The 22,297-nt window shown below is 50.5% G+C and overlaps 1 protein-coding gene across 1 annotated transcript in view; it reads left to right on the top strand.

Annotated features, from left to right (window-relative positions):
* Nucleotides 1-8,162: 8,162 nt before the first annotated feature.
* Nucleotides 8,163-22,297, top strand: part of LHX4 (LIM homeobox 4) — a 26,398-nt gene continuing 12,263 nt past the window's right edge. Inside the window, exon 1 of the mRNA XM_081823200.1 lies at nucleotides 8,163-8,339. Within this exon, the coding sequence (XP_081679326.1) occupies nucleotides 8,233-8,339 (107 nt within the window). The 5' untranslated portion in view covers nucleotides 8,163-8,232. The remainder of the gene's footprint in view (nucleotides 8,340-22,297) is intronic.

Below are 22,297 nucleotides of genomic sequence, written 5' to 3'. Positions count from 1 at the left end.
GTGGCCTACAGGCCAGCAGCATCAGCATGGCCTGGCGACTTGTTAGAAATGCAGAATCTCAGGTTCCAGACCTGCTGAATCAGAATCTGTATTTAAACAAAAGGCCCCAGGGATTTACATGCATAGTAAATCTGAGGACCTCTGTGTGCAAGAGCTGGGGAATAGAATGAGCATTCACGGAGCATTTGCCTTAGGAACTTTTCAAGCTGGATCTCATACAATCCCCCAACACCCCCTTCTCAGGAGAATGATCTGAGTATTATCATATCCAGTGAACACAGGAACACGGAGGCTCGGAGAGTTTAACTTCTCATAGCCATAAAACTCAGATGTAGAGTCGATCCAGGATTTATGTTTTCTACGGAATGCTTCCTCAGATGAGGTCTTGGAGAAATCCTTTGTCCCCCAAAGCTCTCAGTATTTCTTCCTTGACCATCCAAAGTGGCCATAGTGACCGTGTCCCGGTCCCTTCTCTGGGGACCTGTGTTTTTAAGCAGAAGGCTTTGGTGACCAAGGGCAAGCCCCTTCCTGCTAAGCCCGGGCTATGAGCAGGGGAGGAGGCCAAGCAGTGAGGGATGCAAAAGGTGTCGAGCTCCTTGTCCTTTCACTCTGATCAGAGCTGACATTAGTGAGAACTCTCTATGTGCCAGGCCCTGTGCTAACGGCTCAGCCCTCTGGTGACAAGACTATCAGGCAGGTGCTCTTACTCTCTCATTATACAAATCAGCAGATGGAGGCTCAGAGTGGACAACACTCCAGCAGGCATGGACCATGCCGTCCACCTGGCTCCCGGGTTGGGAGTCGGACCCTGCCTCACCCCTTCTCCCCACGAGCCTCCTGGGCCGATCTCCTGTCTCCTTGGCCCACATCTAACACATTCACATTTTTTGGTTGTAAGTCAGTTCCTGAGAGGAAACCGCTGAGTTAAGCTCCTCCAGTAAAAGTCTTTCGCCAAGATGATGACGGGCTTATTTTATAGATTAGCCTTGACACCTGCAGTTATTTTCAGATGGAGCCAGGCTGGATGTCCCACCCCTCCCCTACCCCACAGCCTCCTCTTCAGAAGTTGAGAAACGGGCCCATGCGGGTCTGAGCCCTCATCCAGTAGTGCAGACCTCTCTCTCTCCCTGGGCTTCAGCATCCTCATCGGGAATGCTGTCTTAACACCAGGGGCCCCACCTATCTGAGGAGGCCTGGGTGAGCAAAGGCATGCGACGGCCCTTCACAAACTGTAGAGCCCCATGAAGTTGTGGGTGACGAAGCTCATCCTCAGATTCAGGATGCCTCTGAGCCCTGGAGCTTGAAGAGAGAACACAGGGAGAAAGGTTGACATTGGTGCAACATCTGGAGTCCAGGTTCTTTAAACAAACCTGGATATTAAGTCAACTTTAAAAACAAACAAAAACAAAGAGCATAATTGCAGGGTGCGTGGGCAGAGGGGCTTCTGCCAAGAAGATCTCCCTGTGCCGTGGAGAATCAGGCAGAAGGAGCAGAGCCATCTGATGACTACTGTGCGTCACCGTTCTTAACCACTGTGGTGACATTTGAGAGTCTTCTGTGTGTGGAGCACTGGGCTCCCGGGTTTATACCCATTCTCTCGAATCCAACTAGACCCTACCATGTAGGCTGGTTTTATTCCCATTTTACACATGAGGAAAACGAGGCTGGCAAGTTTAAATCATTTGCCCTAGGCGTCAGGAAGATTTTCATAAGATGGCTGAAAATTTCACCCAAGGGGCAGTTTTGGCACCTGAACCTCAACTTGAGACCATATTGGAGGAGCAGGTCTCCTCTACTCCCCAAGGGGGGAAAAACTCCCAAAGAATAACCCCACCACCATGGACCTTTCTCTTCCCCAATGAACATTTTTAGGAAAGAAGAGCTCCCAAGTTGTAGTCTTTGCTTGAAAACACCTGAGTAAGTTTCTTGTCCCCTGGTTTCTCCCATAAATATAAAACAAGAAAAGAAAAGAAAAGAAAAGAAAAACAGACACCATACTGCAGAAGGGGTACAATAATGATGCCAGCCAACTTTTCTAGGGGAAAGCCTCCCAGATGCTTCCAGTGACCACCTGTGAGGAGAGTACTATTGTTACCCCAACTCGCCTATGAGAAGGACCCTGCCAAACTTGCCCCACTTCAGCTGTATCCAAGTTGGAATTTGAACGCAGACATTCTGAGCCCAGAACCCAAAGGTTTGCTCACCCATTCTCCAACCCCCTCCCAGCGTAAGGAATGCATTCATTGCACCTGGGGAACTTGGCTGACACTATCTCACAGGAATGCTGGGAATTCTGGAGCAAAGCTAGTTATGGACTGTCAGCACTTGGCACTCCAGGTCATTGTCTTCCAGGGTCTAGGAAGGAGCTGACGTACAATGGACGCTCAATGAGTGCATGAATTCAGGAATAAGCTAAGATACTCTAGATTTTGGATGGGAAAGAAAGAGAATAAGCCCTGCAATTTGAATGTGACCAGATTCCCTGATTTATTCCCCAGCTTCTCATGCACCCAGGCATGGGGTGTGATGGTTGCACAGATGGATCTCAGAGGAGTTGGCCTTGCCAGGTAATGGGCTCTGTGTGTGGACCCACCACCTGGCTATGCCCAGGGACTTTCCTATGCCAGGGACAATTATATGATGATGCCGGTGGTGCTGGCAAACATAGAGCCAGACTACCTGTGATCATATCCTGACTCCACTGCCTACTGCTGTGCAACCTTGGGCATGTCACTTGACTTCTCTGTGCCTCAGTTTCCTCATCTGTAAAATGGGGATAATAATAATACCTGCCTCAAAGGGTTTGTGAGGATTGAATGAGTTAGCACATATGGAGCGCTTAGAGCAGTGCTGTTCATCTAAGTGTTAGCTATTGTCACCTTCCTTCTTCCTCTGAGGATCCCAGTGCTCTTGTCTTACTCTGTTTCTCAGCCCCTTACTGCTTCATAATCTTATCTTGAGTGTTAGATGCCCAGGGGCAGAACCATCTCTTTTCCGTGTCCCTTCAATTCCTGTGTCAAGGACACAGGGCAGGGTTAGGTTAAGCAGCAGCTGCCTTCTGATCAGCATCCTGGGGGTGGGGGCAGATCCCTGGAAGGTTCTGGGAAGAGAAGGAGACAAATGACAAAGTGGTGGGCTCGCAAAAGGGGCCCTTGACAAATGACTGGAAGGACTGGGTGGACAGATGGGGAAGAGCAAAGGCCCCTGTCCTTTTATTGGAGAACTCCTTGTGGCTCCCTGAACAAGACAGTGGCTCCCCAGAGGCCGGGCTGAGGGTTGGTCTCCCCGGTTCTCTCTGCTGGGATGAGTAATATGGACCAGGGCAGAGGGTCTATATCAATCTAGCTCAGCAGAAAAATGAATGAAAATTGGATTCCCCAAGGAGAATTGGGGAGCTGTTATCCAGACAGAGATAAATCAAAGGATGCCACAGAGAAGGGGGAGAGCAGGTTTCCAACAGCAGGGGAATAATTAAGGAAACAGTTTCAAAATGCAAATGATGAAAGAGGGTTGGAGAGGCAGGAGGACAAGGAGGAGGTGATTGGAGATGGGCTCATGGGGAACAGGAGTGGTAAGTGGAGAAAGAGGCTGGGGTTCAGAATTCCTGGCATCTGAGGGTGAACTCGCCCACTCTGGGAAGCTCCTAAAATGTAAGGGTTAGAAGACATGTAAGTCTGCTGTCTAGAGTGGAAAGAGCAGCAGAGTGGGAGTCAAAGGCTGGATTTAATCTCCAGTTGGCTCTGCAACTTATTAGCAGCTTGACCTTAGGCAAACCACTTAACCTCTCCGTTAGGTATGATAATCATACCTACACCCAGCATGATTGAAGATCAAATGAGATAAAATATGTAGAGGAACTCTGTAAATTGTAAAGTGCTAGACAAATGCAAGCTATAATCATTTCCCTACATTGGATTTCTAGGGATTCTTCCTTCAGCTTTGGATCCACTGACATGTTGAGTTTGGTTCCCAGAAATGTAATGTGTACATGTCCAGAAAGCACCAGAAACTCATATTGACCGACTGCCCTGAGGGAACTCAGACCCGGAGAAAGCCACATCACCACTGACCCATCCTCTGGTGCCCACCCTCCGAGTAAGTTGAAGCCGAAAGCCACAGGTCCACCCTAAAGACTATTGCTCCTGGTGGGTCACCTGCCAGCCCTGGGTGGCTTTCACCGAGAAGACCCCTGCTCTGTCAGCTCAGAGGTTTAGGTCCACACAGATCCACCAGAGAGTCTTCCTGTGGGATTCAGCCATTCCCTCGCGTTCTCTGGGGGTAAGAGACTACCTTAGCCCCTGTTAGCTTTAGCTTTTTCATCCTCCAGATAGGTATGACAATACCATTTATTGAGCTGTTATAAGGAAAAAGATGGATTATGTAGGTAGAAGCACTTACCTGGGTGCCTGGCACAGTTTCAAACTGTCAATAAATGTTGGTGGCTCTTATTACCATTGTATGCTATTATATTGTTCCTGTTGCTATCAGCAGCCATAGGCACTAGAATATCTACTTAAGGAAAGCTTTTCATGGGGGTTTCCTCATTTACAGATGGGGAAGTGGAGGCCCCAGGAAGGAAGTGAATGCCTCGGCAGATGTATGCTGCTAATGGAAGATGTTGAGAATGGAACCCAGCTCATACTTCTAGAAAAGTCTCGGAACGTGGAAAGGGCGTTTATTGGCTGAGCTGCAGTGGGGGTATGAGTGAGGATGCACTGGGGTGCAGGGGAGCTGCTGCCCACAAGTTGAAGAACTGAGAAACCAGTGCACGTCCCAGGGCTCTTGTGCCGTTGGATAAAGGTAAGAATGGCATCTGCTGAGTCAGCGCTGGGTGGTGGGCACAGGAGAGTCCCCCACAGTCATGCTGCCCCTCACCCAGTGACAGGCTAGTGACGGGCAATGAAAAGAGGGCAGGACCTGGGCAGGTTCATACCAGGGGAGCAGGAACTGCAGAAAGCATTTTAAAAATGTAATTTTTAATTATAAAAGTCACTACCACATAATGCTTGACATTTCACTGCATATATTTTATCTTTTACTAATATTACTGGAAAAAAATGTAACCGGTTTACAGAAAATCTGGAAAAGAGAAAAAAGAAAAAAATTCCGTAATACATCTCCCTAATATACTTTTTTCCCAATAGGTTTTTGAATAGCATTTTGATATATTTTCTTTCAGTGTTTTCTCAATGTTTTTGAAAGAAATTTTATTAGTTTTTTCTGCTTTATAAGATAATTTAGGAAACTTAAAAAAGGAAAACTAAGAAAATAAAAATATCCACTGTACAGGTAACCACTTTCATGTTTTAACATATATTTTCTATCTATCCTGCTTAAAAAAACCCTACAGTTCATACTGCTTCATATTCACTCTAATAAACCTCACTATTCTACATTAGTAAATATTTTTTCTGTTGCATTTTCTAACAACAATATAACAATACATTTTATTTACTCAAATTGGAGTAAACAAATTAATTTAATAATTCCCTATTGCTGGATATGTAGTTTATTCTCTTTTAAAAATGTTATATACATCCTCGTAACTACATCTTTATAAATATTCCTGATTATTTTCTGTGACTAAATTTCTATATGGATTAGGTCAAATCCATCACATTTTTAGGCTATAAAATATATTGCCAAAGGGCCCTCAGAAGACATTGTTCCCTGTTGCATCCCCACCAGAAAATTGTTTTCTGATTTCTCCACACCCTAGCCAACAATGGGTATTAACACTGCTTTCATCTTTGACTAACAGTTTGGAAAACTTAGAATCATATAATATTGTATCACGCTTTTTAAAATTTTAGTGTTTCACAAGCATTCCCATGTTGCTAGATTTCATAATTAGTTTCAATAATTGTATAACATATTACCAAGCAAATTTATTCTACTTTACTAAACCACTTTTCTTTTGTGGGATAGCAGAGGTTTTTGGGTTTTTTTTCTCCAAACCATAATGCTGTAATAAGCATCTTCATGTTTGAAATCTTTTTTTTCCACATTTTGTATTATTTCTGTGGAACACACACTCAAAAGTGGAATTATATGAGCTAAAGGATATGAAAAAATTATGGAATTTGATACATATTGCCAAATTGCTCTCCTAACGGATTTAAGAGTTTATTAGCACACCAGCGGTACTGTGAGAGTACCAGCTTCAAAGTACCCTCACCAGCACCAAATTCTAGGATTCCCTCCATCTTAGCAGGTCGTTTAACACAGTCTGTACTATGATGTATTATTTTGCGTGTCTTTGGTTGCTAACGAAGGTGGCATTTTCTAGTATTTGTTTACCAGTTACATTTTTGTAAAAAAAAAAAAACCAAAAAACATTTTGGTAAACACCGAAAATGTCACCGGGTTTCTTGCATATTGGAGTCACCGCAGGTCAACAGGGCAAGAAATGATGCCAACCCAGTACCAGGACACATAGAAGTCACTGTGTGACTTCATCGAAGACAAATTCTAAGCGTAGACGACCATGCCTTCCTCCCCCATCTTCATATTCGTCCCTCACCGCCCCTGGTGTCCCTTGTTTAGGGACAACGCCAGGAGAAAAACCAGGGGACGCTCTGTAAGGTTGGAGAGGGGCACGACTTGACTAGGCTGGGAGGGCACATCTGTTTACATCTCTGGAACGAATTCAGGATGGGGGCGTCGCGAGGGTGGAATCCATAGAGCCTCTGGGTCCTGTGGCAGGGGAAGTGGGCTTCCCGCGCCTGCAGCCAAGTGGCGTCGAGCAAACTGATGAAGCCTTAGAGACCCTTGGCGGCGACGTGCCCCAGAGGTGGGCCTTCTGTTTTATTTCCGCCAGGAACTGGCGTTGAGAATTTAAGTGTGCGTGTGTGCCTTGTAAATACAATAAGCACACGTGCCCCTTCTCTCTAAAGACCCGGTTAGCCCGGGTGTCCGTGTGCGCGCTGCCGCCCTGCACGCACGAGGTTCCGGAATTGTTCAAAGCGCCCGCGGTTGCAGCAGGCGAGGCAGAGCGGTCCCTGGGGACCGAGGACAGGACCCAGCTGAGCCGCCGTGGGCAGAGGGAAAGGCAGCCAAAAGGCGCGGGGACCCGACGGGGCCAAGCAGGAGGGAAGCGCGGAGTCCCGGCGGCAGGCCGCGGCGAGCGGGGGCGCGCATCGGGAGTCCGCGCCCGGCCACCTCCGCGCGCAGCCCCCGGCCCCCTTCCCCTGCCCGCCGCTGCCCGCGGCGTGACTCGAGCCTTCCTGGCCGAGTACGGGCTGTCCCTGGCCTAGCCTCAGCCAGACGCGGGGGAGAGAGAGCAAGGGCTGAGAAGCGCCGGCGGGAAAGGAATTGGCCGGAGGAGAAGAGGAGGAGGAGGAGTTGGAGGATGGAGGATGGAGTCCCGGGCGGAGAGAAACCGGGGACCGAGAGCGCACGAGCGGAAGACTCTGCCGTGCGGCCCGGCCTTCGGAGGGTCTGCCACGCCCTTCCCCATCCTTTGGTCCGAATGGAGGGGCAGTGGGGACACGAGCCGCCAGCCGGCTCCAAAACCCCCGCAGGCCCCTCGGAAACCCGCAAGCCCGAGGCTCCGCCGTCCAGGAGCACCTGCTGCCACGGCCGAGCCCGCCGCAGTATTTATACCCGGGGCGCGAGCCCGCACGGCTGGGAGCAGGGACGGGGGGCGGTTGCGGGGCGGGGGGAGGGGGGGAAGACGTCCCGCGAGGCCCCGCCCCGTTGGGTGCGGCCCCGCCCCCCTGCGCGGCCCTCCACTCTCGGGGCGCGGGGACCCACCACTCCGGCCGGGGTCCACGGCCCGCTGCCGGGTGTGGGGATTGGCTGAAGGGCGGGCCTCCCTGCGGAAAGCGACGTCACGGCCGTTCCTGCAGTGTGAATGAATCAAAATGCCTGGGTGACCGCGGCCTCCCCGGCGGCCGGCACGCGAAGGGTGGAGGGGGAGGGGGAGAGAAGCGGGCGGGGGAAGGAGGAGGGGAAAAAAGCCAGAGCTGCAGCAACAGCGTCTCCTCAACCCGGGATGTGCACCTACCCGGGAGAGCGAGATCAAAGGGATTTGAAACAGACTGAGGGCTGGCGGGGGGAGGGGGCCAGCCAGCCTGTGGAATCCTCCCGGAGAGGCGGAGGGTCCGGCTTCCACCGTGACTTCGGCGGCCTGGTTGGGGTTTTTATTATTATTTTCAAATTTCTGAATCCAGCTTAAGGGAGAGAGCAAGAGATCTCCGTAGACTGCGACTCCCTGGCTCTCGCTCCAAGATGATGCAGAGCGCAGCTGTCCCCGCGGAGGGGGCTGTCAAGGGGCTCCCGGAGATGCTTGGTGTGCCGATGCAACGTAAGACACCCCCCTTTCTCGCTGATTTAATTTGATAACAAGACAGCCAGCAGCCTTGGCCGGTGCGGGGCGGGTCGGACGCTGCGTGTAGCCTGGACCGGAGGGGCCGGGCGGGGCGAGGGGCCGCCGGCCCCGGCGCAGAGGCGGTCACAGGGCAGGGGCACCGGCCAGAGTGCGTTTAAAGGGCCTGGCTCTTGGCTTTGGGGGCCGAAAGTGAAAGCCTCCCGAGTGTGCTCGGGGCCAGCCGAGGGTACCGAACCCCGCATCTCCAGCCCATGGCTTTTCTAGGAGCGTTGGGAGAGTGCTGTTTGGGGACACCAGGGGAACGAACTGCAGGCCAGGCCTGAGGGCTGGGGTGGTCCCTATAAAGCACCCTCCCTCCTGGGGTTCCGGTCAAAGCTCGAAGTACCGCTAGTGCAACTTCACCCCAGCTGGCGGGAAGTTGGAGAGCGCGTCCCCCGCCCCCGGGGCTGGCGGCGCGGAAGCCCAGGCCACACGCTCTGTCCCCGCGCGCAGGGTGTGCGCGCCCGGTGCGTCCTCAGCCGCTGCTGCCCGCGGCGCCCGCAGGCTGCGCCGCCGGGGACTGCGTGCTTCTAGTGAGGAAGTCAACTCGCCATGTTCCAGCTAGCCGAGGAATGCAGGGGAGGGGGAAGCGCCGGGACGAAGTTGTGAACTCGGGGTACAGCCTTTGCGCACGCGAGGACATACTTTCCGGACGGCTTGGACTCGGCAGGGGAGACACATAGGGTGCCCCTAGGGTATTTGGGCTCTTTGCTCGCCCACCCACTTTCTTTCCCGCGCCCGATATTAGCAAGACTGCGGGAGCTCGAGGCGTGTTTATCCCCAGGTCTGTGTGTGTGTTTGGGTGTGCGCGCTCAGGCATTTTCCCGGAGGGAGCCTCTCTCTGTCCCGCACTCCCCAACGGAGTCTTCGATGGAGAATCTGTGCGGAGGCCGGAGCAGGTCCCGAGGCATCGCGCGCGGCCGGCGGGCGCCTAGTGAGTCCTGCCCTACAGGCTCGCGGACTCTGCGCAACACCACCGCGCACCGTGGAGAGGGAAAGGTTCCCTCACTCCGCTTGCCAAAGGACTGTGCTTCCGCCCGCGATTTCTTTAGTGGAGCGGTAGCTACGTCCTCGAGGTTTATTTTAAGTAAATAAAATAATGGTGTCTACTTACGAACTCGGAGGGCGCGCTGCCGCGCCCTCCTGCGCCCCGGCTCTCCGCCGCAGGGATTCTGCCTGGGCCATACCTCAAAGGGCAGGCTGGCGATCGTGTGTGTCCTGGGCTTCCCTGGGAAGTTTTTGAGAAGGAACTGGAAGAGGATAGCGTCCCCCAAACCTATGTAGGTTGTTCTCTGTATCCTGCAGTTATCCTTTGTGTCTTTTCCTGTCAACTGTTGGCAAACGGTTCCACGTCTGCACCTAGCGTTGGGAAGTTTCCTGCTGACCTAGATGTGTCTGTAGAAGGCTTTCGGGGTCCGCTGCTGCCCTCACGGCCCCCACCCCACTGCGGGCAAGGAGGAAGTGGGTTCTCAGCCCCTGCAGAAACAGAAACACAGACCCTGGCAAAGGAGCTCCAAGTCCTTAGACGGACTGTAGCTCTGCGTGAGTGAGGGGAGCGTGTGAGTGGGCTGAAGGCGTGTGTGTGGCTCGTGTCCTTGTTGCCCAGTACGTCTGTGCTTTAATAGTTGTGGTCCGTAGGTGACCTGTCAGGACACAAAGAAGGGCCGAGTGCTCTGCTCTGACATCCTTTCCTGGGGCGCTCAGCACACTCTTAGATGTCTCACTTTTTGTTTCTCTTACTCAGAGACAACTTTGATTTCGACGTCAGGAACTCGATTTCCTAAAATGCCTAGAACTTGCCTCCAGAGCTACAGTTCACCAGGGCTCCAGTCTGGGTTCCAACTGGGGAGAACTCAGTGAAGCAGAGAGTGGGACTCTCATCCCAGGGCTGCCCAGCAGAGGCAATGCCGAACCAGGAGGGGCTGGTCTGCCTTTCCTTTTGTCTTGCCCTGGTTCTGGGGCCTGTTGAAGGAAGCAGTGGCCAAAACTGAGGGGCCCAATCCCTGAAGACTTGCAGTCCAGCTTTTTTTTTGGCGGGGGTAATGCATGGAACATACTCATCCCCTTCCAGCAGATGTGACTGTTGGTGCAGAGAACTGGGCATAGGTGGGGTGTGGTCCCCTCACACACATAAACACCACCATTCTCTTTTCTGGAACAAGTGGCCCACTGGGGTGGGGGTGGGGGACATGCCCTTAGACCTCAGGGAAGAAGAAGGGTCATCCCAGGCCTGTGGGTGTTTACACCTTGGGAGAGTGGAGACAACAGAAAGGCTCTCGGGCAACAGTTCTTCCAACCCTACAACTGGAAGGTCTGGGTTGCCCCCCCGCCCCCCTGGGGCACACACACAGGCATATTTGGTTTCTTTACCTTGAGCCACCACAGACGGAGCACTTCAGGGCACGGATGTAAGGATCCCCCAACCTGGGTCCCTCTGGTGCCCTGGAGTCATAGGGGCATTTTAGGAGTTTGAATCCAGTTTGTCTGGGAGGCAGAATATTCTTTTGAGGGTGGGTGAGGTGCATTCCCTTAAGGAAAACGTTAACCAAGTAGTGTAATAATTTCTCTCTTGGTGGGCTTATTCCTTGCTCTCTGCACCACCACCACCCCCCCCCCACCACCTCCCACCACTGCTCGCTCCTGTCAGCCTGGTCACCCTCCTCCTGCTTCCCCGCGCAGGCGTTGCAGGGCCGATGAGAGCCTGGCGGCTTCGACAGCTCTGGGGCGGCCTGATGGGGCCCACGCTTGGCTCAGACTTCTCTAGACAAGCTTGAGGATCTTCATCTGTTTGAGGGGCATCAGCCTGGGGCAAGAAGCTCGGGAAGAATCGGCGGGAGGAGTCTGGGAGGATCCCCGAGAACACCCTGGAGTAGGGAGGTAGAGCCCCACCCCCTTTTAAATCTCTGACGGGTTTCCGGACAGCCTGGTTCCTGTCTCTGGTCAGTGTGTTCTAAGGAACTCAAACCCCCCGGCTCCTTGCTCTGGGTGACAGGAGCACTGTTTGGGTGAGGCACCACCCATGAGGTTCACGTCCAGCATGAGCGGAGGTCCTGTCCAGCATGGACCCAGGGCCTTGGGTGGTTTTTTTTTTTTTCTGGCTAGGTGGATAGGTTCAGAAAGGGACCTTGTCCTAAGCTGGCGGGTCCCAGCTACTTGGCCCACAGTTAGGATTGCGGTTCTCTCTCTCATTATGGGCACAGCCTGCTTGTGCTCAGATCTTCCCGCCGCCTCCCTCTGGCCTGTAGAAATGCCAGGTCCGAATTCTCACAGTTCCGACCCGGGGGGTGGGGGGCGGGCAGTGTTGGATTCGGCGCTCGCCTCCTGATCCTCCTCCGAACCTGTCTCCTCCCTGAACTCATCAGTTTCCCCACGCATCTCGGCCCTGCTGGCCCCTCTTGCATGCCAAGACGACTCGGAACAGTGAGGGACATACAGGGAGGTGGACGTTTTATTGCCCCTTGCCCTCGGTTTTGGCCTATCTCCCACGTAGTTTCCCTGGGCACCGAGGGAAGGACAATGGCCCCTGACGGCCCCCGGAATTGCTGGCTGGAGAGCTGGCCAACCCTGGTGGGAGAAAGGAGCGACCCGCTGGGTCCAGGCAGGGAGTGATAAATGGGGAACATGTCCAGGGCATCTCCCATCCCACCCTTATCTCTTAAAATATCTACTTCTTGCAGCTCTTGCAAACCCCAAAGTTGTGAGTAAAGGGTATTTGATTGTGTATGTGGTAGGATCTGGGTGAATAACTTCTCTAGGATGCCCCACTACCTTTTCTTCTCTTCTGGGGTGCCTGCGGGTGCGTGGGGTAAATCCTCCAGCACAGATTGCATCAGAGTCCTCATTCCTGACGTTATCCCCCTTTTTGCAGACTATTTCTTAAGGGGTGGAAGGGACTCATTTCCAGGGCCAGGAGTTCTCTCAAACTCTGGAGCAGCGATTCAAGCTTCTTTCCATTCGTGCCTTTTCTGATGGTGCCAGAAAGAAAAACAAGGAAAAAAATTTATTATATGATATATACCTCCATATATTATATATACGGAGAGGCAGAGAGATATTGATTGATTCAGATTCCGATACAGAAATTCAGACAGCAGCCCCGGGCACCACAAATCTCCTTCCCCGCGTCACAAAAATATTGTCAGGCGCGAGCCAACTTTTAAAGGTCAGACTGGTGGCTGTCCCCGCCGGCAGATTCAGGCCTCGCGGATTGGGGATTCCGATTCCCTAACCTGGAGGATCCCACCCCAGCCTCGGGCCAGAGCTTCGCCCCACCCGGAGGGGAATTTGGAGAAAACCGGGTGATCACGACAGCGCCTCGTTGCGGAGCCGGGTGGCCGAGGGCGCCCGAGGAGCGAGCGGGCTCCGACCTCCCCGGTTCCACTGTCTGGATCAAAGAGGGCGGCGAGGGTGGAGGGGAGCCCTCCTTGGCCGGGCGCGGCCCCAGTGCGCTCAGGGAGCGGAATTAACGGTTTAACCCGGACGGGGAGCGGACAGGCGGGGAGGGTGAGGGGCGAAGGTCTGCCCTGAGCGGTCCCCAGTGTCCGGGAAAGATGGAAAGTCGGGACTGAGAAGAGGAAGCAGGACCCCAGTCGAGTTGTTTCTTCGCTTGGCCGCCGTGCGGGCTCGTGGAAAACCAGGGCCAGGCGGGGCTGGGCGGGAGCGGCGGCCTTGGGTCCGGGAGCGCGCTCTGCGTGACCCCCGCGCGCCCGGGGCAGAGCTCCTCGGCCCCGCGGGTAGGCGCTGGCCTGTGTGGCCCAGCGAGCTGGCGATGAATTCGTTCAACAGGGTTTTGCAGCGCACCCGCGGGTGCTGTGCGCAGGCTCGACGCGTGCCCTGGGTGTTGGGGGCTTGCCAGTGGGAGCAAGTGCGGACAGGACGGCCCATCTGGGAGAGCCGGCTTTGCGCACCCCGCGTCCCGCAGCCCGAGGTAGAGGTCGTGCCTGCGAAGGGGGCAAGGCACGGGCGACCTCCGTGTCCACCGTGCGCGCCACATTCGGCATTCCTGCGCCTCGGCCCTTTCCCTCCATCCACCTTGCCCGTTCCATTTCTCGGCTTTCTCTCCCGAGCGGCCCCAGCGAGCGGGGACTGGCCAAACCTGGGGCGCGATTCCTGCCCCTTTGGAGCGGCGGCAGAGACTTGACCCTCGGGGAAAGGCGCGGTAAGCTGGAGCGCCTACAGCGTGCCCAGCCCAGGGAGGCCGGGCCGACACCTCTCTTTCTTCCCATACCCACTTCTCGCCAAGCATTTGGGAAAACAAAACTAAACTCCAACGCCAGCGGCCCAAGGCTTTCCGGGACTTTAACCCTCGGAAAGCATTCTTCCCATTTGGGCAGCGGCTCCTCATGCACGGATCTTGGAGGCAGCCAGCGGGTCTGCGAGGTCCGCGCACCCCGCGCGCCCTGCCCGGGTTCGAGCCTAGGCTCCCGGCCCTGCTCCCAGCGCTTAGCGGACCTCGACGAGAGCGCGAAATGCGGCGGGCTCACAAGAGATGAGGTCTCTAAATTAAATTCGACCGTGCCACTGTGTGCCGGGAGAGGCGCAACGGCGCCGGCCGCAGGTTGCACCTGCCTTATAGAGGAAGCCACGGCCGGTCGGGGACCGAGCGCAGGCTTCAGTCTGGGGCGCTCAGGGGATGGCTTCGTCCTGGATGGAACTTTTTTTTTCGACGGCAGAGTGAATGTCCTTTAAAGGGATCTGAAGGGTGAAACTAATCAGGAAGGAGAGGAATTATTAGCCAGGCCGGGGCGGGATAAAACCGGGAGCGGCAGGAAGTTGAAGGAAGACCAAATGCTAGGTGTACCTCGCTCTTGACACGCCAAAAACGAAGCGGGGTTAAGGCAAGAATGTTGGCTGAATGCTCAGGGGATTAGAGCAACGCGAGTCCTCAAGACGTCTTGGAGACCGCCTACATCACTGCAAATAAATACCAGGGTCGAGTTTTTTAAAATTGCGTCCTCCTAGAGGTGAGGTGGGGGTCGATGGAGGCAGGAAACCGGCAAAGCAATTTCTTTCCAGTGAGTAGACAAAACACGGCCCACAGGGGCGTCTTGGGTTTTGAACAGTGACCTGATGACCCCGGCTGACCAGGTGTAGACAGCCTCAAGTCCTAAATATTCCCATTGTCCTAACTTCCCATTTGCCTTGGATTTAGTGCCCTTTCACTGTGTGCTACAGTCAATTAGTGAGTACTTAGCACCGCATTAGCAGGCAGAACCCAGAGGGACACCGTGATGAGGAGGCAGGCCTGGAGGAAGGGGCGGGAGGGTTGCACCTGCAGTCCTCCGCGGATGGAAAATTAGTTAACAGGGACTAACCTATCACGTTGTTAAGAAGACTGCTTTGAGCCTCTTGTTTTGGTCAGCAGTGATGGATATTTGGTGGATTTCTCTGGCTGGGAGACTAGTCTCCTCCAAATTGAAGAGTTGTGGGCTGGGAAGTGTTGGTGGCCTTGGATGGATGGACCTTATATCATTGCTTTCATTTAGGGAAATTGAGCAGGATTAGAGCTGAGAAGCTTTGGAATGGTAGAGATTTGGAAACAGTTTAGCTGTCCACCCAACGAAAGGAATAATACTACCCACTTTGGGAAACAGGGTTGGAGTTTGCTGTGGTAGCGCCGGATGCTGGGTTTGGAGATGGCAGGGGTGGGGAATGCAGGTTTCCTTCTGTAATGATTTTCTGCCTTTTCTCTCTTTCTGGAATGTGTGTTAACAATGCCCACGACACAGATGTGAGCAAACTACTGCTGTTAGTAAAATTCCATTGTGGCTTACGTGTCTATCTTCGTTCTCGTTCTTTCTCTTCTTCCTTTCTTCCCTTCCTTGCTTCTTCCTTCCTTCTTTTGTGAGGTGTTTGCAGGGCAGGCACATGGGTTCCTGCACAAATTCACAGCACAGGGGTTTAGAGGTTGACTGGCAGGCTGCAGGGTGATGGGATCCCTCACCTTTTTTTTTTTTTTTTTTTTTGAGGCTTAGAAGGAAGGGCAGTTTCTGGGTTCAGGACAGAGGCTGCCCAGGAGCTGGGCTATTGTTGTTTGTGGTAGGAAAAAAGTCATCTAAAGTAGATGCTGCAGTGAGATTTTGCCTTTTTTTAGGTCCTAATTTCTACAGGAGCCCTGATCAAAATGGAGCACAAATGAACCATTTTGAGGCACTGCTGTTAGGAGTAGGTGGACGGATTGGGTTTAATTGGCAAAATTGGAATTGATTCTCTCTTGGAAAATGTACTCCAGGTTGACTTTATTAATGGTGGATTGGAAAATCATCTTGGGAGGCAAGTCCTAAGTCCTGTTGTTATTTTGGTGGATTTCGATTTCTTTTCTCAGATTTCCTCAGCCCCCTTCCCTCTGTCAGTCTGGGTCTAGCCACAGATGTTTTACTGCGGTATCTCACCCCCAAATGCCTTTAAAGTATAATTTACTTTAATTATAATGTTAGAGGGTTAAGGGATGGGTCCTGGGAATAGCTTAATAGAGACAAAACTTGCAGCCAAATTAATTGAAAGTTTCTCGTTATGAGGGAGAGGTTGCCAAACATATGGAATATTGCTACGGAATGAGACATCAGAAAAACCCATTGTGGCGATTTAGCAATGATTAAATGTGAAGATGGAGTGAAAACAGAGATGTGTCTGCAGCATTTCCGTAGACTGTCATGGATTTGTTTAAGGTGACTTCCTGTTTTATTTGCAATCACTGAGAATATTCGATATCCTACTGAAGAACATTAATTCTGTGTCAATATCTAATCTAGAAGATAATCCTATACCTGCAAATACATATTTACATAATGTATTTTATTTACTACAAGACTCCTATTAAAATGTTGTCCAAATTCAGCCTTAATCTCCAGGATACTTTAGGATTTGATCTTTATATTGAAAAGGTTACTATTTTTTGAGCTGCCTAAGCAGAAAAAGAACAAAGGAGATTGTCAGAGGGACCCCGAACCACCAAATGAAACAAATAGGATCTGTTGGGGAGGGAGGATTCTGAAGGACGAGTGGAGGGAAAAAACATTAGGCACGGTCATTTCTGACATGAGAAGGCTTTTCTGACTTTTTTTCTAGTTTTTAGTCATTCGTCAAGACACACACACACACACAAAACTAGGAAAGACTGGAAATTAGATGAGATGTGTAGGTTGATGTATTTTTAAAGTATGTATTTTAAAGTATGTAAGCAAAGTATAATTATAATAGAGAATGTGATTTACCTTAAATGCAATGCCAGGTTTTGTTTTTTTTTAATTCAGCTTTTCTCAGGATTTGTGTGGCTCTATTTAATGCTTCATCACCATCACAAAATACCACAATGTTCAATGCACCTTTTCTGCTCAAGTGTTGAAGATTTAATATTGGAATTTTGTGCTTTGGTTGTGTTGCTTATGGGATAATTCTTACTAAGTTATGAAGAAATGTATAAAATATTTGGGAAAACTATGTTACGGTCTCTTCAAGATACATGGGTTTAGAACAGCAGAAAATATGAAAAAGGAAGCTATAAATTGTTCAATAAAAATGAATTGTCCTTAGTAGGGAGATGGAAAATAAAGAGTGTATGTGGGGGAACCCAGACACACAGAGTCATGATTTTCATGTAAAACACATCCTGAGTCTCAGGCTCACCCTGTATGTGGACTGCAGAGATGAATTAGTCCTTGGTTTCCAGTTCCTTCAGCCACAATGATCAGGTGATTGAAAAGGGGAGTTGGGACCAGAAAACAGGATTTTATTGTCAGTGGTGATGGTGGAAACTTTGAAGTGGAAAGTTTTATTTGTGAAGTATAGATCCAGGAATAAAACTTTTAATTAATTTAATTTTACTATAGCTCAGTTATAATTCTTAGACTTGGACATTTCAGAAGCTAGGTATAAGTTTCGGCAGGCACAGTGCCATGCTTGGCATGTCCTGTGGCCATATGTTGATACACTTTAGAATTAGTCACTCCCAGACTAAATCAATAAGTTCCCCCCCCCACCCCTACCCCTACTGAGGGGGCCTTCCCCAGCCTGCCTTTTTGAAATGGGCTTCCTTCTTACTTACTCAGGGAAACCTGTTGTTTTCTCCCACTTATATGTGGGGAAGGAATGGAGAATTCTAAGATAAACAATATTTTGCATAATATTTCAATTGTATATGTGTTTCCTCAAAGCCCCATTTAGCTTCTTCTTTCAGTTTGTAATCAGTAAAGAAAATTAACAAATAACTAAAATTGTGTAGTTGGGAAACATATATCGGCCAAAATGTTATTTAAGATGAGCTCTAAAACTACTTAGTTCTCGAGTGAAGTCACTAGCAAAAAGGTTTGGAGTGAAAGCCACAGGCTTTCTTGAGCCCTGTTGGAAGCCTTGGTCTTCAGTCAGCCCCAGCCAGAACATGTCCCAGACAAAAAGAAGCTTCCAGCCCCACTTTGGCTCCCAACTGTGTACCCTTTGGGAAGCTCTTTTAGATGTAGAGGTTCAGTTTTCACAGAAAGTGAGTAGAGTAAATGAACTTGCAGATTTGCAAGTCCTCGACAAAGTTCAGAGTGCTGGCAATCTTAAAGACCAGGACCAAGGCTCCCATCTTGCAGATGGAGCAGCCCTCAGCGGCTGGAGTGCTCCTGGGTGTCCCAAGAGGGGGCCAAGCCTCCCTGGAGTGTCGTGGGATCTGCCCACCCCACTGGGAGCGCTGGAGCATAGACCCTGGCTCCTATCCTGAAAGAAGCAAGGAAAACCTTGTCATGGGCTGTTCAGTCAAATTCTGAAACCAAAAGAGGAGCTCTGCCCAAAAGGCAGTTAAAAAGTTAAAAAGCAGGGTCTCGTGGTTCTCTGAGGTGGCACATCAAAGTCCAAATTTTACAAAATATTAATCTGATCTCAGGGCATGGTTCAGTGAACATTATTCCTAATAACGCGAAATAACTTAGTTTTTGAAATATCAAAATACTCATCAGCGTTAAGATTCCAATAGAAATATGGGAATTCCAGTACATTTTCCCAGAAAGGTGCACTTTCTTCAGTACATTTTAGAAGTTACTGCCAAGTGTGTTGGTTCTAGTTTTAGTCTCTTTAGTGGAAAAATGTTTTTCCTCACCTTGCTGTTCTTCCGTGACCAGAGAGATAGAAAACACCGTTTTTCAAAGAATTAAAATCGATCAAACAAATGCAAACCGTCTCCGAAATGCTTCATGGTGGCCCCTGGTTCTTTGAGAGCAGCTGCTTGCAAATGAAGAACTGTGAGTGGGGAATAAAAACACAGAATACTTTTTTAGATGTCACGGGGAGGGGTGTGTGTGGAGGGGGTGATTTGGTCTACCACAGACCACATCAGACCTTTTGATCCCCTCTACTTCCCAGTTTTCTGAAACTTCACTAATGGAGGAATTAGGGATTTAGAATGGAGTCCATTCTAAATATTGCCCACACAGCAATATTTCAGGTGATTGGAGGGTATGGGTTTTATAAGCTTCCTTGATGAAGAGGTAGATTAAGGCTACAGGCAAAGAAAAGGTTTTTAGCCATTTGTCATCAAATAGGAAATAGTCACTTTTCCATTGGGCATTTAGAGATCTCCAAGAAAAATACTAGAATCCTCAATGGCTAATATGAACTCAATCCACTCTTACCTGAATACATTACAGCAAAAGTGAAGTGAGGTCATTTGGTGGTCCCAACCCACCTCCCCATTCTCACCATTCACATATGGGGGAGGAGACCAAGGTCTGGCAAATTTGCCCTCATTCTGTGGAGGAAACAATCTGCCAGATTTCTTTATTCCAAAAAGACTTAACCTTGTAATGTTGCATTATCTGCTATTCATATTCTGGGATTATGCTGATTAGAAAGGGGTGCACATCTTCAGATGCTTTGGAACTAAAAGGATGGGGGAGAGTTTTGAGTGTTTTGTGTGTGTAGGGGGAAGTCAGTGAGGGAGGGGAAATTCTATCGGGAAATAAGGAAATGAGATGATTTTAATATACTTTAAATATATAAATTCATCTTGTTGACGACTGGCCATGGGGAGTGGAAGAGGGAGTTACCAGTGAGCTAGGCAACAGTATTATGGGGCTAGGTGTTTTATACTCATTGTCTGATGTGATCACACAGCCAACCTTGCGAGACTGGTGTTACCATCTCTGTTTTACAGATCAGAAAACTGAGGCTCAAAGACGTTAAGCGATTTGTCCAAAATCGTATACATGGTAGACTGAGATATGAACCCAGATCTATCAGATTCTGATCTGGGATTTATTATAAACAATTTGGCAGACCTAAAGATTTGAAGATCTAAACTCTAAGCAGAACTGAAAGCTTTCCAGTTCTCCGAACAGTTTTCTAAAAGAGTATTTGAACAAAATATTTCTACTTCCCTCTAGCTTTCTATAGCATTCAATGCTCACTTTCACCCACGGCTCCAGGGTTGGACAGCTCCCTCCTTCTGAGATGCTTCCTTTCCAGAGGGAGCAGGACTTCAGAAGAATTGGCTTTTTTCCAGAATGGCGATGCGTCAGCCTGTGTATGAGGATGTGTGTGTGCATGATGTTTATGTGTATGTGTGAGTGTAAGTATCATGGTATATGTGTGCTTGAGTACCTACCAGTGTGTGTATTACAGGTGCATGTCTGAGTATATGCAAACGTGTAGGTCTGTGTGAATGTAGTATGCATGGGTGCTTTCGTGTGTGTCTCAGGGTATATCTTGGTTTATTTGTGATTGTGTGTGTTTCTCTATGTATGTTAGTATGTATATGTGTTTGTGTTGTGTGTGTGTGTACTAAGTATGTGTGAATGTGTGTGTTTGTCTGACTGTGTATGTGTTTGTGTGGGTGTGGATGTCCTGGGATGAGTCCAATGGAGCCTCCCTGCCTATGTAGTTGTTCTCGCTGTGCTTAGGTCTGTGCTTTGAGCCATGTCACTCTGCAGGACTCACAGAAGCCTCTGGGCCCTGCCGATGGGGAAGGCATTGTACCGTGTGACCCAGCATCTCCCCAGATTCCTTGGCTGTTCTGTGGGCTTTGCTGTCTTTTCATGGCTGAGCTCACTCTCTGCCGAGCCCCAGCAGATAACATCACCAAAGAACCCTTTCGTGCAGATAAGATAAAAATGTTCATTTTAAGTGAAATGACTGCTCATATCAGAAACTGAGTTTATAGTTTAAATTCTGTCTTAGTGACGTCCAGGATCGGCTTAAATTCCAGTTTTTAAAGTGGAATCTTGTGATATTAAATACTGCATGAAGTAAGTTGAGTTTATTAGGGACTTGGAGATCTTCTGGCTCCTTGGAAATTTTGGTTACAACTTTATTTCTAGTAGGAGACCCATATAACCTCTGTCCTGTTCGGGCTCTCCGAATTTAAAAATAATAATCATTTATTGTAAAAAAAAGCTTGTGTTGTTGCTCCTGGAGAGATTTCTAGATAGTTTACATTTCACACTAATCAAAATAATTACATGGAGTGCTGTCACCTGAAGTGTGGGATCTGAGTTCACAGGTCTCCACCCCTTCACAGCCAGGGATGAATCTGAACTTGACAGATGCCATCAACAAGCTGACATCTTGCAGCTGGGGGGAGGGGATCAGCAGGACAGGGGCTTCTGCTTCCCACCCTCCTCTGGGCGTTAGGTATCTGTCCCATACAACACATGCATACTCTGTCTACAGGATCTAAATGTATGTCTCAAATATTTCCATTTGCCCAGTGTTACGGAGCACAAGAGACCCGTGGCTTATTTACTCCCTGTCACTGTATGCAGAGCAGATTTGAGGCTACCTCTTCCCTCCACTTCCCCTCCATAAAATGACAGGGGTAGAGCCAGCCAGGTGAGGCTGTCCAGATCCCTCCAGCTCTCAGGCTGGGTTAGCCTACTTTAAGCATAGGCTCTTGGTTCAAATCCCAATTCACCCATTGTGGGACCTTGGGCACTTTGCTTCGGGTCTCCAAGCTCCGTTTTCTCATGTGTACAATGGGGTAAGAACACTTTCCTACCAAGTGGTATGGATTATTGAGGTAATATACATCCTGGACCTGGCAGGGTTCATAACAGGCTCTTGACATCTGATTTTACCATTATTGATATATTATGGATCTCTCAAATCATTTCTACGTTATCTTTGTTTTTAAAAATGCCCCCCCCAAATCTACATTGGAATACAGTGTGAAAGATTTTATTTTTTTAACTTAAAAAAGCGCCCTTAGAATGTCCCTCACATTTTTGCCAAACTCGAGCACCCCAGTTTGGTCCCAAGGCCTGAGAGAACCCCGAGTTTGGGCAGCGCAGCCTGACCCAGCAGGAAGCATCCCTGCAAGCTGGAGGCTGAAATGGCTTGTCTGTCTGCTTTTAGTGTTGTTCCTAAGCGTGTTGTCTCCGTTTCCAAGCCTCTAGAACTCCTCTCCCCTGCATACATTAGCCTTAATGTATTCTCTCTTGAATACTCATCATATTAAGGCTCCCGGTAGCTACCTTGCTCGAAATAAATTTTATGAGCACACATCCTCGCCCTCATCCCCCTGCATTTGCGGCCGGGAGGAGAAATATAGCCGCACCGCTCCCGGAGGCAGGGCCAGACGACAGTCAGGTGGGAGCGGGGCGGGTTGCGGGAGGGAGCGGGCTGGCGCACCCCGCGCGGGGACCGCGGCTCTCCGCCCGGGTTCTCCAAGGGTTAATGAGCGTCCGCCGGCCGGGTACCCGGCCCGGGGACACCGGCCGTCCGCCCGCACGAAGACGCCCCTAGCGGGGCCGTGTCGCCGCGTCCCCGGTGGCCCGCGCGGACAGACGGCGGCCCCCGGCCTGGGACGCGCCCCCCGCGGCTGGTGGGCACGGGCACGCCGCTCTGCACCCGTGCATCCGCCAGCCGCTTCCCCGCGCGGGGGGCCTCGGTCTCCTCTCCCCTGCCTTGAAAACCGTGCCGGAGCGATCCTATTCCGCACCTCCTTCCTCCAGCCCC

This window comes from Leptonychotes weddellii, chromosome 6 (genome assembly GCF_054177405.1).
Source record: "Leptonychotes weddellii isolate Sample4059 chromosome 6, ASM5417740v2, whole genome shotgun sequence".
NCBI lineage: Eukaryota > Metazoa > Chordata > Mammalia > Carnivora > Phocidae > Leptonychotes > Leptonychotes weddellii.
This window is presented reverse-complemented; position numbering and strand designations above follow the sequence as displayed.